At 36.8% G+C, this 14,008-nt stretch overlaps 2 protein-coding genes across 2 annotated transcripts; both read left to right on the top strand.

The window, feature by feature from the left end:
• The first annotated feature begins 1,458 nt into the window (after window positions 1-1,458).
• On the top strand, window positions 1,459-4,059 carry LOC137735731 (laccase-12-like). Its single transcript, XM_068475173.2, has 5 exons — window positions 1,459-1,646; window positions 1,770-1,921; window positions 2,053-2,426; window positions 2,615-3,580; window positions 3,689-4,059. Exons 1-5 carry the CDS (start codon window positions 1,518-1,520, stop codon window positions 3,817-3,819), a joined length of 1,752 nt encoding a protein of 583 aa, XP_068331274.2. The 5' UTR covers window positions 1,459-1,517; the 3' UTR covers window positions 3,820-4,059.
• A 4,610-nt stretch (window positions 4,060-8,669) lies between these two features.
• LOC137735342 (laccase-12) lies at window positions 8,670-11,173 on the top strand. The gene is made up of 5 exons (XM_068474764.2): window positions 8,670-8,883; window positions 8,990-9,141; window positions 9,286-9,659; window positions 9,781-10,746; window positions 10,859-11,173. Exons 1-5 carry the CDS (start codon window positions 8,755-8,757, stop codon window positions 10,987-10,989), a joined length of 1,752 nt encoding a protein of 583 aa, XP_068330865.2. The 5' UTR covers window positions 8,670-8,754; the 3' UTR covers window positions 10,990-11,173.
• Window positions 11,174-14,008: the final 2,835 nt, after the last annotated feature.

Here is a 14,008-nt window from a genome sequence, read left to right as displayed (position 1 = left end):
TATCCCTAACACTTCCATGGTAATTGAGATTTGATCGTGCTTGGTCCACTTAATTTTAACATTTAATTAATTATTAATAATAAGTTAGCTCAATGCTCGACCATCTCTACTTGTTTCTAACCAACTAATTAGCATCGATATAACGTGACCTAGTACAACATCATTGTGGATTTTTGGGCCTTTTCTTTAACCATTTTCTCTTTTTGGCGGTGTTAGCCTAATCCTAGATATTGTAGTAGAATGCTATTAATGACTTAGTTGTCTTCATACTTAAGGCTTTGATTTCGACTGACTTAGTGTCTACACTTGGAGAATGATTTACAAGGAACAATTTATGTTTGACGAAAATCTCACTCTTATATTTAAGTTATTGCAACTTCTGAAAAATAATGTATAATATGATAACAAATTTAACGAGTGTGGATAATTTTTGTTTATTGAGAAAAAAGATGTCAAAAAAGAACAACCATCCCACATATATTTTTCTCAAGCTAATTGCTTTTCCACTTTTCCCTAAAGCATGGACTTTAAGCACACTGCTTTTTGATTTCGAGTACCACATTAGGAAGGAAAAAATAGTGTGACGAATTCATGCAAGATTTATAGAGTTTTTATACTCTTTCCCTCTTGGTTCTTCATCTAATTAATTAACTTCAAGAAAAGACTATGCATGGTCAACACAGAAAGTGATCAATATCGATTTGTTATATAATTTGGGGTTAAGTTATAAATCTCTCGACGGGACACTTCAATCGAGTGCTAGCTCTATTTGTATGTGATGCCACATAACTTTCGTCAACATAATCAAAGGCTCCATGCGTTCTCAAAGACGTAAAATAGTATCACTACATCAATCTCGTTTTTTTTAAAAGGTTACTTTAGGGTTTAAGGTTCATTACTCCAGTTCGTGTCAAAATAGATTTCTTTGTTTGGATATAGAAAAAGAGAACAATAATGAGTTTGACTATTATGAATTTATGATTATGATTCTAATTTAGTTTGAGTAATGTTAGGTAGACTAATTTTTTTACATTTGTAAATCATGTGATGTGTCAACCAATAAGAAATAAGCACGTTAATCAACATGTAAGTAATAATTCAATATTCACAACCATGTCATTTGATGGTCTTTCTAGCATTACCCATTTAATTTTGGTCTTTTAACCGTTGCGATTGTCTTCACGATGGAAAAAAAAAAAAGGAATTTAACTCTTTTCGTATTTGCATTGACAAACATGCTTTTATTGGATTATTCAATCCTAGAAAGACGACTTGAGAAACAAGTTTTGAAGAAATAATTCGCTTGGGATGTATAGGCAAGTGGGTGCAACAACTCGTACAGGGTTGAACTAAGTTTGCTCAAGAACCTTACCGTTTTTCGAATCAAAACCTAATCTGCCAACTTCAAAACAAAATCTCTCTCCTCAAAATTTACTATAAAAAGCATCCCCGACCACTCTATCACTTCAGCACTCAAACTACCACATTCTCTCTAACGAAACAGATAATCAATCCGGATGGATGCACTCAACGCTACTTTCGGCAACAAAATTTGCTTCTCGTTATGCCTGTTTGGCCTTTGCCTTCTCGTGGCTTCGTCAACAATGTCCTTGGCAGAACCCAAAACTCATAAGCATGAGTTTGTTGTAAGTTTAATTTCTATATCGCCTGTATACTTGCATATATTTTAGTCCCTTTCATGTTTCTTCTTCTTATATACTTAATAGTATTACTCGTCATATTAATTAACATTTAAATGGAACACACAGATTCAAGCAACACCAGTGAAGAGGCTGTGCAAATCCCGAAACTCCATCACAGTGAATGGACAGTTCCCTGGACCAACCTTAGAAGTAAATAATGGCGATACTCTTGTCGTCAAAGTCACCAACAGAGCTCAATACAACATCACCATCCACTGGTAACTAACGTGCATGCATGCACGTACATGAATACCAGCTTTTACGTACATGCTACTTATGTTGTCAGACAGTCACGTAAGAAAATTAACATTCATTTTCCTCACTTTCTCATAAAAAATGAATGTTTCAGGCATGGGATTAGGCAGATGAGAACTGGATGGGCAGATGGGCCAGAATTTGTGACTCAGTGTCCAATTAGGCCAGGAGGGAGCTACACTTACCGGTTTACAATTCAAGGGCAAGAAGGTACTCTGTGGTGGCATGCTCACAGCTCATGGCTTAGAGCCACCGTTTACGGAGCACTCATCATTCATCCTAAACAAGGAGACTCTTACCCGTTCACTAAACCGAAACGCGAAACAAACCTTCTTCTCGGTGAATGGTGGAATGCTAACCCTATCAATGTCTTGAGGCAGGCGACTAAGACAGGAGGAGCTCCAAATGTTTCTGATGCATACACCATCAATGGTCAACCTGGTGATCTTTACAATTGCTCAAGCAAAGGTAATTCCAAAATTGCTTCCACCCTTTATAAAACATTATAATATTAATGTAACAACAAAATTTTACGTGCCGTGAACATAATATGATCAACTAAGTTAAACTGATGTTATTAATTGATGTAACAAATAAATTTAATGTACTGTCACACAATGTTATTAGCTAAATTTTAATTGTAATTAATTATGCAGACACTGTCATAGTTCCTATAGACTCCGGCGAGACCAACCTTCTTAGAGTCATCAATGCCGCCCTCAACCAACCTCTTTTCTTCTCCGTAGCCAACCACAAACTCACCGTTGTTAGTGCTGATGCCTCCTACACCAAACCTTTCACTACCACGGTGCTCATGCTAGGCCCTGGGCAGACCACCGATGTTTTAATCACCGGTGACCAGCCACCAGCCAGGTACTACTTGGCGGCGCGTGCTTATTTCAGCGCTCAAAATGCAGCATTCGACAACACCACTACCACAGCCATTCTTGAATACAAATCTGCCCCTTGCAGCCCCAATTGCAAAAAGGGTCACACAACCAAACCAATTATGCCACAACTCCCTGCTTTCAATGACACAAACACTGCTTCTGCTTTCACCAAGAGCTTCAGAAGTCCAAGAAAAGTTGAAGTCCCTACTGAAATCGACGAAAACCTGTTCTTCACAATCGGTCTTGGGCTCAACAACTGCCCGAAAAACTTTGGATCCCAAAGGTGCCAAGGTCCGAATGGGACACGCTTCACTGCCAGCATGAACAATGTATCATTTGTGCTTCCAAACAACAACTCAATCCTGCAGGCTTACCAACAGAACATCCCTGGAGTTTTTACTACTGATTTTCCAGCAAACCCTCCGCAGAAATTCGGCTACACAGGCAATGTGAGTCGCTCTCTCTGGCAACCAATGTCGGGCACTAGAGGATACAAGTTGAAGTATGGATCAAGGGTGCAGCTTGTGCTGCAGGACACAAGCATAGTCACACCCGAAAACCATCCTATCCATCTTCACGGATACGATTTTTACATCCTCGCCGAAGGTTTTGGAAATTTCAATGCCAAAACTGATACCAAAAAATTCAACCTTGTTGATCCACCTTTGAGGAACACAGTGGCAGTGCCTGCCAATGGATGGGCTGTCATCCGATTTGTCGCTGACAATCCAGGTAACAATTTCACATTTTAAATTAGACGATATTCTGTTCTAAACTATTATAACTCTGTATCAATGTTTTTAATATTATATATATTTAATAAATATTTGATATATGCAGGTGCATGGATGATGCATTGTCACTTGGATGTTCACATCCACTGGGGTTTGGCCATGGTGTTCTTGGTGGACAATGGAGTTGGAGCATTGCAGTCAATCAACCCACCACCGGCGGATCTGCCTCTTTGTTAAGAATTGATAGATCATCTCGATAGCAACTTTTGTAAAACTCGATTACCGAGTTTTCATTTTCCCCTTTTATCACTTGTATGATTTCGTTGTTGTTTGAGTTTCCCCTGCATTTGGGGGTCTAGTATTGTTGTTTGAGTTTCCCCTGCATTTGGGGGTCTATTTCTTACTCGATCTGTTTTATTGTTTAGGATATGTATACCTCTATCCTCACGTAACAAAAACTACGATTGGTTGGAAGAACTTCTTGAGAATCAAGCAATTACGCTTACTTGTTTTTAAGTATCTACAAGGTTTGCTATGACTTTTTACTAGCGTACGATCGGTACGAGGTCTTTGCTTCTATTCAGTATATAATGTTGTGCCGAAGTCAACATGGGGTCATTAGTTGCCCTTGACCCCATCAACTTCAAAAACCTCATGTATATTTGTTTGTGTATTGTATTTGACCTTTATAAACAGTTAAGGCAAACTAAACTACAACCTCTTCGTCCTACTTCTTCTATTTTCTTCTATCATATTTGTCTTCATTTTCTCTCTTCTTGAGTGCGACTCTATTGTGCTCACCATGTACTCAACGAAATACTTTTGTTCAAAAGCTTTAGCAGTCTTCAAAATTACTCTACAGTATCTTGCATTCACCATCGACCAGTCTCCACAAATAATAGTAGTTGTCGACATATGTTGACATAAACTTTCAGTATTGACAAGAATTTACAGGTGCCTACTAGGTGCTCGACGAAATTATCCAATGAAGCTTTTTTGGTTGATATTATGATCTCATTATTTGAAAATCCTGACTATGCCACTGGTATAATGACTAAAAAGTTTGGTTGGTTAATCCGATCAGTTCATCTATGATTAAAATTTATCATGCCTGCATCTTTCAGGGGATGGATGTAGTCTTTGTAGACTAAGTCACCTATGTTAATAACCAAAATACTTGATTTGAATGATCATGTGTATTAAAGAGCTAAATTGGCTACAGGGATGCGTCAGAGAGCCCAAATAACTAAATGATCTCTTATATTATTTTTTTGGTTATTGAACATAAAATATTTGCTTAATTGGTGACTTCGCGGATCCATTTGCAACTTCTTCCGAAATATTGCCCGAATGATATTTTCTTTCCTGTATTTCAAATGCTTTGTACATTGCCAAATAAGTTATTGGTGTTCTTTTAATGGTTTTAGTACCTCCGGATTGTTAATGATACCTTCTTCTTTTTTTCATAGAATGTTAACAAATTTCAAAGCCTATTATGTTATCTTGTAGCGACGAGAGATATTTCTATGTACCAGAAACACATGCCAGTATGCCACGTGTAATGGGAGAGGATATATCATATATTTTTTAGTGTCTCTCTACTTCTATTATAACACATGATGTATCGGCTTATGTTCTGAGTACACTAATAATTTATCGGATTGTACCTTGAATACACTGTAATTTTCCCCACAACAACAACCGTATTTTTATTGGTATTGTAGTAACCCTTTGGTTGGGTATTGAAGCTTGCCTATTGATAAGTCCTCGGGTCTAGGTCTTTCTTAAATTGATTTAATTGAGAAATAAAAAATATATATATGATTTAATTGTTAATCAATTTTTATTGTAAGTTGGTTTATATGCATACTTCATAACGACTTCTGATTGTACTTAAGATGTTGTTGTCAACTGAAGATTCTGAATATAAAAGTCAATATATAACAAACTCAACCAACTATGTGTTAATTGCTATCATGTAATCTTGTTCACCTATCTAATTCAATTATCCAACACCTCCCCTCTCTCTTGATCTTCTTCCTTTCACTCTCTGATCGAGTTTCTGGTGTATAGACATCAATTACATGCTTCCCTTCAAAGTGACTAACGGAATTGTCACCCTGTCTGCGTGTAATTTGATAGTTAGCTGGTCGATTTGGCTTTGTCACTGGTTACCACTTAAAACTTGTATGTACTTATTTGAACACTTTTGCCGGCAAGGGGACAACCTATCTATAAGGGAGTGACGGGACATTCGTTAGTGTTTTTACAATACCAATTATGTGACTTGATGTAGAACTCATCAGTTTGACCTATATATTACATGTCACGTGAAGAATGTTGTATAAATGTCATGTGAAGAGTGTTGTATAAGCATTTGTCCGATCATTGCATAGTACGTAAGTTTTATGGTCGATAAGGCATGTATATCGTCTATGTGTTCTATTTGGTTTGAGAAAATGTTGTATAGTAATACAAAGTAACATATACCCAACCATACAATACAGCAAAACAACATTAATGCTTCCTAATTTGGGATCAAACCAATAGCTAGCCATAGTTTTTTTAATTAACAGGTATTAATACATATACTATATTAACCAATTGATATTGGTAAATAAGAGAGAGAAAGAGACTCACAAATATGTAAACAATCAGTGATAGGGTAGATGTTCTACTTACGTCTCTACACAATCAATGATAGAACATATAGTAATCTTCTTAAGTCTTCATTTTTGCCTACAGAAGCACTACATATGTTTAACAAAACAAATCAAAATATGTATGGTGTATGCTAAACTAGGCATTGCTATATATCTTCACATTTTGAGATGCTATGGTCCCATTCTTGGCTTATAAAGCTACAAAACCTAATACAGACATTAGTTACATGGATGATATCTTCCCTGTGTTCTGCTGTGTGATAGGCTACCTAATGTAAACAGAATTCTTGTAAATATAGATAAATTTTCTGTTTAAGTATCCATGATCACTCTCTAACTGAATTGTCGTTAGACGCAATAAAATCTTGATGTATTGTGATGCATGCAACACATGCTACCAAATTGTAGAGAGATGACTTAATGCGGCAAACTTGAAATTTGATCCTGCTTGGTCCCCCTTTTAACATTAATTAATAATCATAATAACTTAGCTCAATTCCCTGCACTCGACCATCTCTACTTGTTTCTATGTACCCAACAACTAATTGATCGTCGATCGGTGACCTACTACAACATCACTGTGGCTTTGCGGTGTTAGTCTAATCTTAGATATAGTAGGGTATAATTAATTAAATAGTCCTGGATGTTGAGTTGATGAATTTATAAAGTAACCGTGATACTTGAGGTTTTGATTTCAATTGAATCGATTGATTGTTCTATCTAGGCATGGCAATTTCTTGAACGACTCGTTCATTCGACACGAAACGACATCAAAATAACATGTCATTAGTCAACTCGTTAACAAATCGGATTGTTATTAGGTCACCCGTTAACAAGTTGGGTCGTTATCGGTTATCCGTTAAGAACTTGATAAGATACCGTTTGCCATATTTAGACATTATATATGACAATTTCTTGTATGACCGTTAACCCGACATGAAACAACATAACCCATTAACGAATCGGTTCTTATTTGGTCACCTATTAAGAATCCGTTAATATAATGAGTTTGACACAACACGGCCCGTTAAGATAACGGGTATAACACAAACACAAACTATTCGTTTGCCAGACCTAGTTCTATCTAGTGACTTTTGAGAAACACTTAATGTGTGATCTGGTCACGGTTTCAAAAAACATGAGTGTACTTGACAAAAAAAATTGTAGATATGGTTGAAATATCCGAATGAGGATCCTCTTTGTGAGAATCCTAGGATCCTCAAATCGTGTTCGTTCATTGTACATCGTGCGATCATAAATTATTTTAAATACTTTTATTTAAAATTAGTTATGAATATTATCTGACGAAAACTGATCGCACGATGTACGATGAACGGACACGATTTGAGAATCACTAAGATCCTCACAAAGATGATCCTCATTCGAAATATCCTAGTTATTGTGACTTTTGAAGAACAATTTATGATCTATCACAGTTTTAACACGTGCGAGCATAATTGAGCCTTGAATGTCTGTATTACTACAACATCAAATGAAACATGGGTAACAAATGTTTATGGGAATTAAATATCTCAAAAGAACAAACCATCCGACTTATTTTTCTCAGGCTAAATTACTTTTCCACTTTAGCATAGACTTTAGGCATATTGCTTTTTGATTTCTCGTACCACAGTAGGAAGGAAAAAGATTGTTTCACAAGTTCATGCAAACGTTTTTTTAGTTTGTATACTCTTTCCCTCTTTAGTCTTCCACCCTCCATCTAATTAACTTCAAGGGAAAAGATCGACAATGGATGGTCAACACAGAAAGTCACCGATCGATATTTTTTTTTGGGGGGTAGCTAGCTGTTGATGTTACATGTATGCACTCGTTTTAGACAAAGGAGAAACCAAAATATCGACCTAATTATCTTGATTCATTACGTATTTAGCATAATGATGCTAATTATATAGCACTATTAGCATAAAAAATCTCTCAACGTATAACTTTTCCGACCTGACGACACAAACAAAATCACTAAACTAATGTCGTTTTATCAAATAATTACTTTAGGGTTCAAGGTTGATTACTCTAGTTTAGAAAAAGAGAACAATGGGTTTGACTTGTAATTATGTGTGTAATTTAGTTTGTGTCTTTTGACCATTACGATTGTCTTTGCGTACATTGGAAAATAGTGGGATTTCTTTTTGTACTTGCATTAGCATACATACGTGCAAAAAATATACCAATATTAATGCTTTTATTGAATTATTCAATCCCAGAAAGAAGACTTGAGAAGCAAGCATTGAAGAAATAATTCACTTTGGATATAGGCCAGTGGGTGCAACAACTCCTACAGGGTTGAGCTAAGTTTGCTAAAAAATCTGACCATTTTTCGAATCAAAACCTAATCTGCCAACCTTTAACGACAACTTCTCTCCTCAGATTTTTACTATAAAAGCATCCCTCCACTCTTACTTCAGCACTCAAACTACCGCACCTTCTCTCTATCATTCAAACAAGGGTTAAGGGTTGATTAGTGAGCTCATTGCATAGATAATCGATCGAGATGGAGGCACTCAACGCCATTTTCGGCAACAAAAACCGACTCTCCTTATGCCTTTTCGGCCTTTGCCTTCTATTGGCTTCATCGACAGTATCCTTGGCAGAACCCAAAATTCACACGCATGAGTTTGTTGTAAGTTTAATTTCTACATCTCTGTATATTTGTGTGTCTAAGTCCCTTTCATTTTTCTTCTTCTTATATACTTATTTGTGACCATTTAATGTTGAAATGGATATAGATTCAAGCAACAAAGGTGAAGAGGCTGTGCAAAACCCACAACTCCATCACAGTGAATGGACAATACCCTGGACCAACCTTGGAAGTAAACAATGGTGACACTCTTGTCGTCAAAGTAACGAACAAAGCTCGATACAATGTCACCATTCACTGGTAACCAACATGCATGCATGCATGCACATGAATACAAGCTTTTACGGGCATGCTTATGTTGCCAGATAGTCTCGCAAGATAATCTTTTATCTTCTTCAATTCTCCCAAGAAATTAATTAGCATGACTTATCTTCTTTATTTCAGGCATGGGATTAGGCAGATGAGAACTGGATGGGCAGATGGGCCTGAATTTGTGACTCAATGCCCGATTAGGCCAGGAGGGAGCTACACCTACCGGTTTACAATTCAAGGGCAAGAAGGTACTCTGTGGTGGCATGCTCACAGTTCATGGCTTAGAGCCACCGTTTACGGTGCACTCATCATTCATCCTAAACAAGGAGACTCCTACCTGTTCACTAAACCGAAACGCGAAACAGCAATTCTTCTCGGTGAATGGTGGGACGCAAACCCTATCGACGTCGTTAGGCAGGCGACTAGGACAGGAGCAGCTCCAAATGTTTCTGATGCATACACCATCAATGGTCAACCTGGTGATCTTTACAATTGTTCAAGCAAAGGTAATTCCATAATTGCTTGTATCCCTCATAACGCGAATTGACCATAATAATTGATGTAACAAGTAAATTTTACATGTCACATAATATGATTAGCTAAATTTTCACTGTGATTGTTATGCAGACACTGTCATAGTTCCCATAGACGTCGGCGAGACCAACCTTCTCAGAGTCATCAACGCTGCCCTCAACCAACCTCTTTTCTTCTCAGTGGCGAACCACAAACTCACCGTTGTTAGTGCTGATGCCTCCTACACCAAACCTTTCACTACTACGGTGCTCATGCTAGGCCCTGGGCAGACAACCGATGTATTAATTACCGGTGACCAGCCACCAGCTAGGTACTACTTGGCAGCGAGTGCTTATTTCAGCGCTCAAACTGGAGCATTCGACAACACCACCACCACCGCCATTCTTGAATACAAGTCTGCTCCTTGCAACCCCAATTGCAAAAACGGTCCAACAGTCAAACCAATTATGCCACAACTCCCTGCTTTCAATGACACAAACACTGCTTCTACTTTCACCAGAAGCTTCAGAAGTCCAAGAAAAGTTGAAGTCCCTACTGAAATCGACGAAAACCTCTTCTTCACAGTCGGTCTTGGACTTAACAACTGCCCTAATAATTTCAGAGCCAGAAGGTGCCAAGGCCCAAACGGGACACGCTTCACTGCCAGCATGAACAATGTGTCATTCGTGCTTCCAAACAACAACTCAATCCTTCAGGCTTACCAACAAAACATTCCCGGAGTTTTCACTGCTGATTTTCCAGCAAACCCTCCGCTGACATTCGACTACACAGGAAATGTGAGCCGCTCTCTCTGGCAGCCTATGCCTGGCACTAGAGGATACAAGTTGAAGTATGGGTCAAGGGTGCAGATTGTGGTGCAGGACACAAGCATCGTCACACCCGAAAACCATCCTATCCATCTTCACGGATATGATTTTTACATCCTTGCCGAAGGTTTTGGAAATTTCAATGCCCAGAAAGACACGAAAAAATTCAACCTTGTTGATCCACCTATGAGGAATACAGTGGCATTGCCGACCAATGGATGGGCAGTCATCCGATTTGTTGCTGACAATCCAGGTAACAATTTCATTTTTTTCACACGATGATATTCTATTCTAAACTATTCTAACCCAGTAGTGCAACGTTTCTAAGATTTGTTTATATTTAAATATATGTTTGATACTTGTAGGTGCATGGTTAATGCATTGTCACTTGGATGTTCACATCACCTGGGGTTTGGCCATGGTGTTCTTGGTGGACAACGGAATTGGGGCACTGCAATCGATCGAGCCACCACCGGCGGATCTGCCCCTGTGTTAAGAATCGTATGATCATATCAATATAAACTTCTGTAAAACCCGACTACCGGGTTTTCAATTTTCCCTTCTATCAGCTGTATGATTTCATTGTTGTCTTGTTGGCGGATTCAGGATTTCAAGATTGGGGTCCCAACATAAAAGTTCAAAAAAAATATATATAATAATATTAGACTAATTTGGTTCCATATCACAATTTTTTTTTTTTTTGTCAAACGATAGATTTTGTTAGATTAGGTGTTAGATTAGCCATTGACGGGGTTTGAACCCACGCCGTTATGCAAGGGCTCAACATCTTTCCACCACTGTGATAAAGGGCCGCTTGCCTATTTTTTATTGAATTTGGTTCATTGAATAAATCAAGATTAATCTCAAAAACAATAAAACTAACAAATTCTCTTCAGCAACATAACGCATTAGTGACTCTACAAGTTAAAATTGATTAATGTAACACATATTATTAATTGGGAGTTGGGACTAGAGTCTAGGATTAAAAAACATATATGAATTTGGAGGAAATAAAATTAGGCAGCTAAAGGCGATAGAATTGCAAATGGTGGTGGGGAATAGGGTAACTTGGGTTTAAAGTTGGAAGGTTGAGACGATTGGGGCTGAGAGTTCTTAAATATAATTTGGGGATACTAGAAAAGACTGAAGTTCTCGGGCTCTGTAGAGAAAATAGAGATATTTTAGTTTTTAAATTTTTTATAATGACCTAGCTCAAAAACGTTGTTGTTTTGGCTAGGTCTTTTAAAACAAAAATTAAAAGTCTCTTCTTCTTCTTTGTTATAAGCACTGCTGCCTGCACATCCATGGAGGTAACAAACCTCTCCACTGCACCTGCCCAAATTGTTGGAGGGTCTCGAAGGTCAATAACAAATGTTTCTTCGGGCTTCCGAAGGGTCCCAGGACCCCCCCCCCGGGTCCCTATATGGATCTGCCAGTGACTCTTGAGCTCCCCTGCATTTGGGGGCCTAGTTCTTGCTCTGTTTTACTGTTCTGTTTTAATACATCGAAGCGGGTTTAACGGAGATGGCGCTAGAGTTTCATAAACTGAGCTCACCATCTGATTTTGTCACAGACAGACACGCTTTCATTGACTCATAGATTGTTTTGTATTTTGTAAGCAAAGTGTTAAAAGAAATCTTTTATGGTTAATGAAATGATTTGTTTTTCTTGTTATTCCTCTGTTTTACTTAAGTTGGCACTCAAGTGAGAGCTTTAAATATCATACCCAACATACTAACAACTTTTAATCACCGTTCATTAGTCTTTGGAGAAGTTTTTTAGCGTGATGGTTACCGCTTACCAATTTACGTGCGTTATAACACTTGAATAAATAACACCATCTAACAGTGTCAATATGACCGCCACACTAATTTTGAAGTTTCTGGTCATATAATTCAATAAGCGTTGTTTTGAAAATAATTTTGTTTATTTACCTAATACATAGGTAGACGTAGAAAATAATTTTGTCTTTCTATAGAATGAGTAGAATATATATGTTTTATAGGTATAAAGTATTATAATTGATTATTTATCTTTAAATAATCCTCCACTTGTAGAATTAGTTTTAAAGTATATCTCTTCTTCCATAACTCCCGTATACAATTTGTGTTGTGTTCTCCGATCCCCTTCCTTCTTGTTCAGTCTTCTTCTTTCAAGCTCTTATGATTCCTTCCTCCTTTTTGAAATATAAGGTCACAATTTCTAATTTTTTTTCAGTGGTATAGAGCTTTGAAGTATGCCAATACACCAACAAAAGGTGCGTTGATGTACGTGGTTGGTTTTGGTTTTGTAGCATCAAATCTTGCATCTTCCTACTTGTCATCCCCACCAGGTCCTCCCACAATAGCACTAGTTAGGTCGTTTTGATTGGGAACATTGCCATGAAAATATGAGTTTCATGTGTGCACTATTAATTTCTTCCTAATTTTTAGTTTGAACTTGGATTATACATATTTTTCTTTTCAACCTTTATAGGAAATGCATTACTTTGTTTATCTACCTGTATTATATATTTCTGTAATGAATCTATTTGTATATTTTGTTTATTCTACCCGTGTTATAGATTAATTGTGTTATCTATCTATACCATATGTTTTTGCTCATTAGTCTATCTATATCACATATTATTTTGTGTTATCTATCTATACAATAGGTTTTCATTCATAGTCTACCTATATCATAGATTAATTAATATTATCTACCTACATCACAAATTTTTTATCTACCTCGACAACATTTCTTTTAATTTTGGATAAACTTATAAGATTGGTTGTAATGTGTTTTTAAAATATTTTTAATTAGAAAATGGGTAGATAAAGGTATTTGAAGATTAAAATTTTAAAATTTTAAAATTCAAAAATAAAGAATTTAAATATTTTTTATTTTTAAGGGGCAAAATAGGTGTAATAAAAAATAATAAAAAATTGGACCCAATTCGAAAACAGGTGAATTTTTTGGACCTGGATCAAATTGTCTTGTTAGTCCAAAAGAAAGGTAGCGAAATGTGGTTACAACTAGATAAAGAGAAAGAAAAAAACTTAGGGGGGTGAGGAAAACAAGCTACAAGTATAACACCCAAGTCATTGTTTACAAGAAAATCCAAACGCTTGATAAGGCAACAATTTCTAAATTTCCAAGCTCACAATTTTCTTGCCAAACTAGATAAAGGCAGAAAAAGGTATGAAAGTATTTAAAAGTGGGTGACCAGATAAATATGTTGGATCAATACAAACAAAACAAGCAATTTAATTTTTCTTTTAAATGAAAAATAAAGAATTTCATTGACATCAATGTCAATCAGTTATTACATACACAATGTTATGATTTTCCTAAGCTATTGTCTAACCCTATCTAGTTTAAAGGTGAGTAATGCCCAATTCAATTCTCCAAAAACCTCAAGCCCTAAACCTTAAATTATGGACTTTTTGAGTCCCAAATCTCCTACCTGGATCTCCGAAGTGAGACTCAAGCGTCCAGCCTGGCCCTCAAATTCGGAAGTTGGGACGTGGACCTAA

This window comes from Pyrus communis, chromosome 7 (assembly GCF_041283825.1).
Source record: "Pyrus communis isolate YQ-2024b chromosome 7, ASM4128382v1, whole genome shotgun sequence".
In the NCBI taxonomy this organism is placed as follows: domain Eukaryota; kingdom Viridiplantae; phylum Streptophyta; class Magnoliopsida; order Rosales; family Rosaceae; genus Pyrus; species Pyrus communis.
This window is presented reverse-complemented; position numbering and strand designations above follow the sequence as displayed.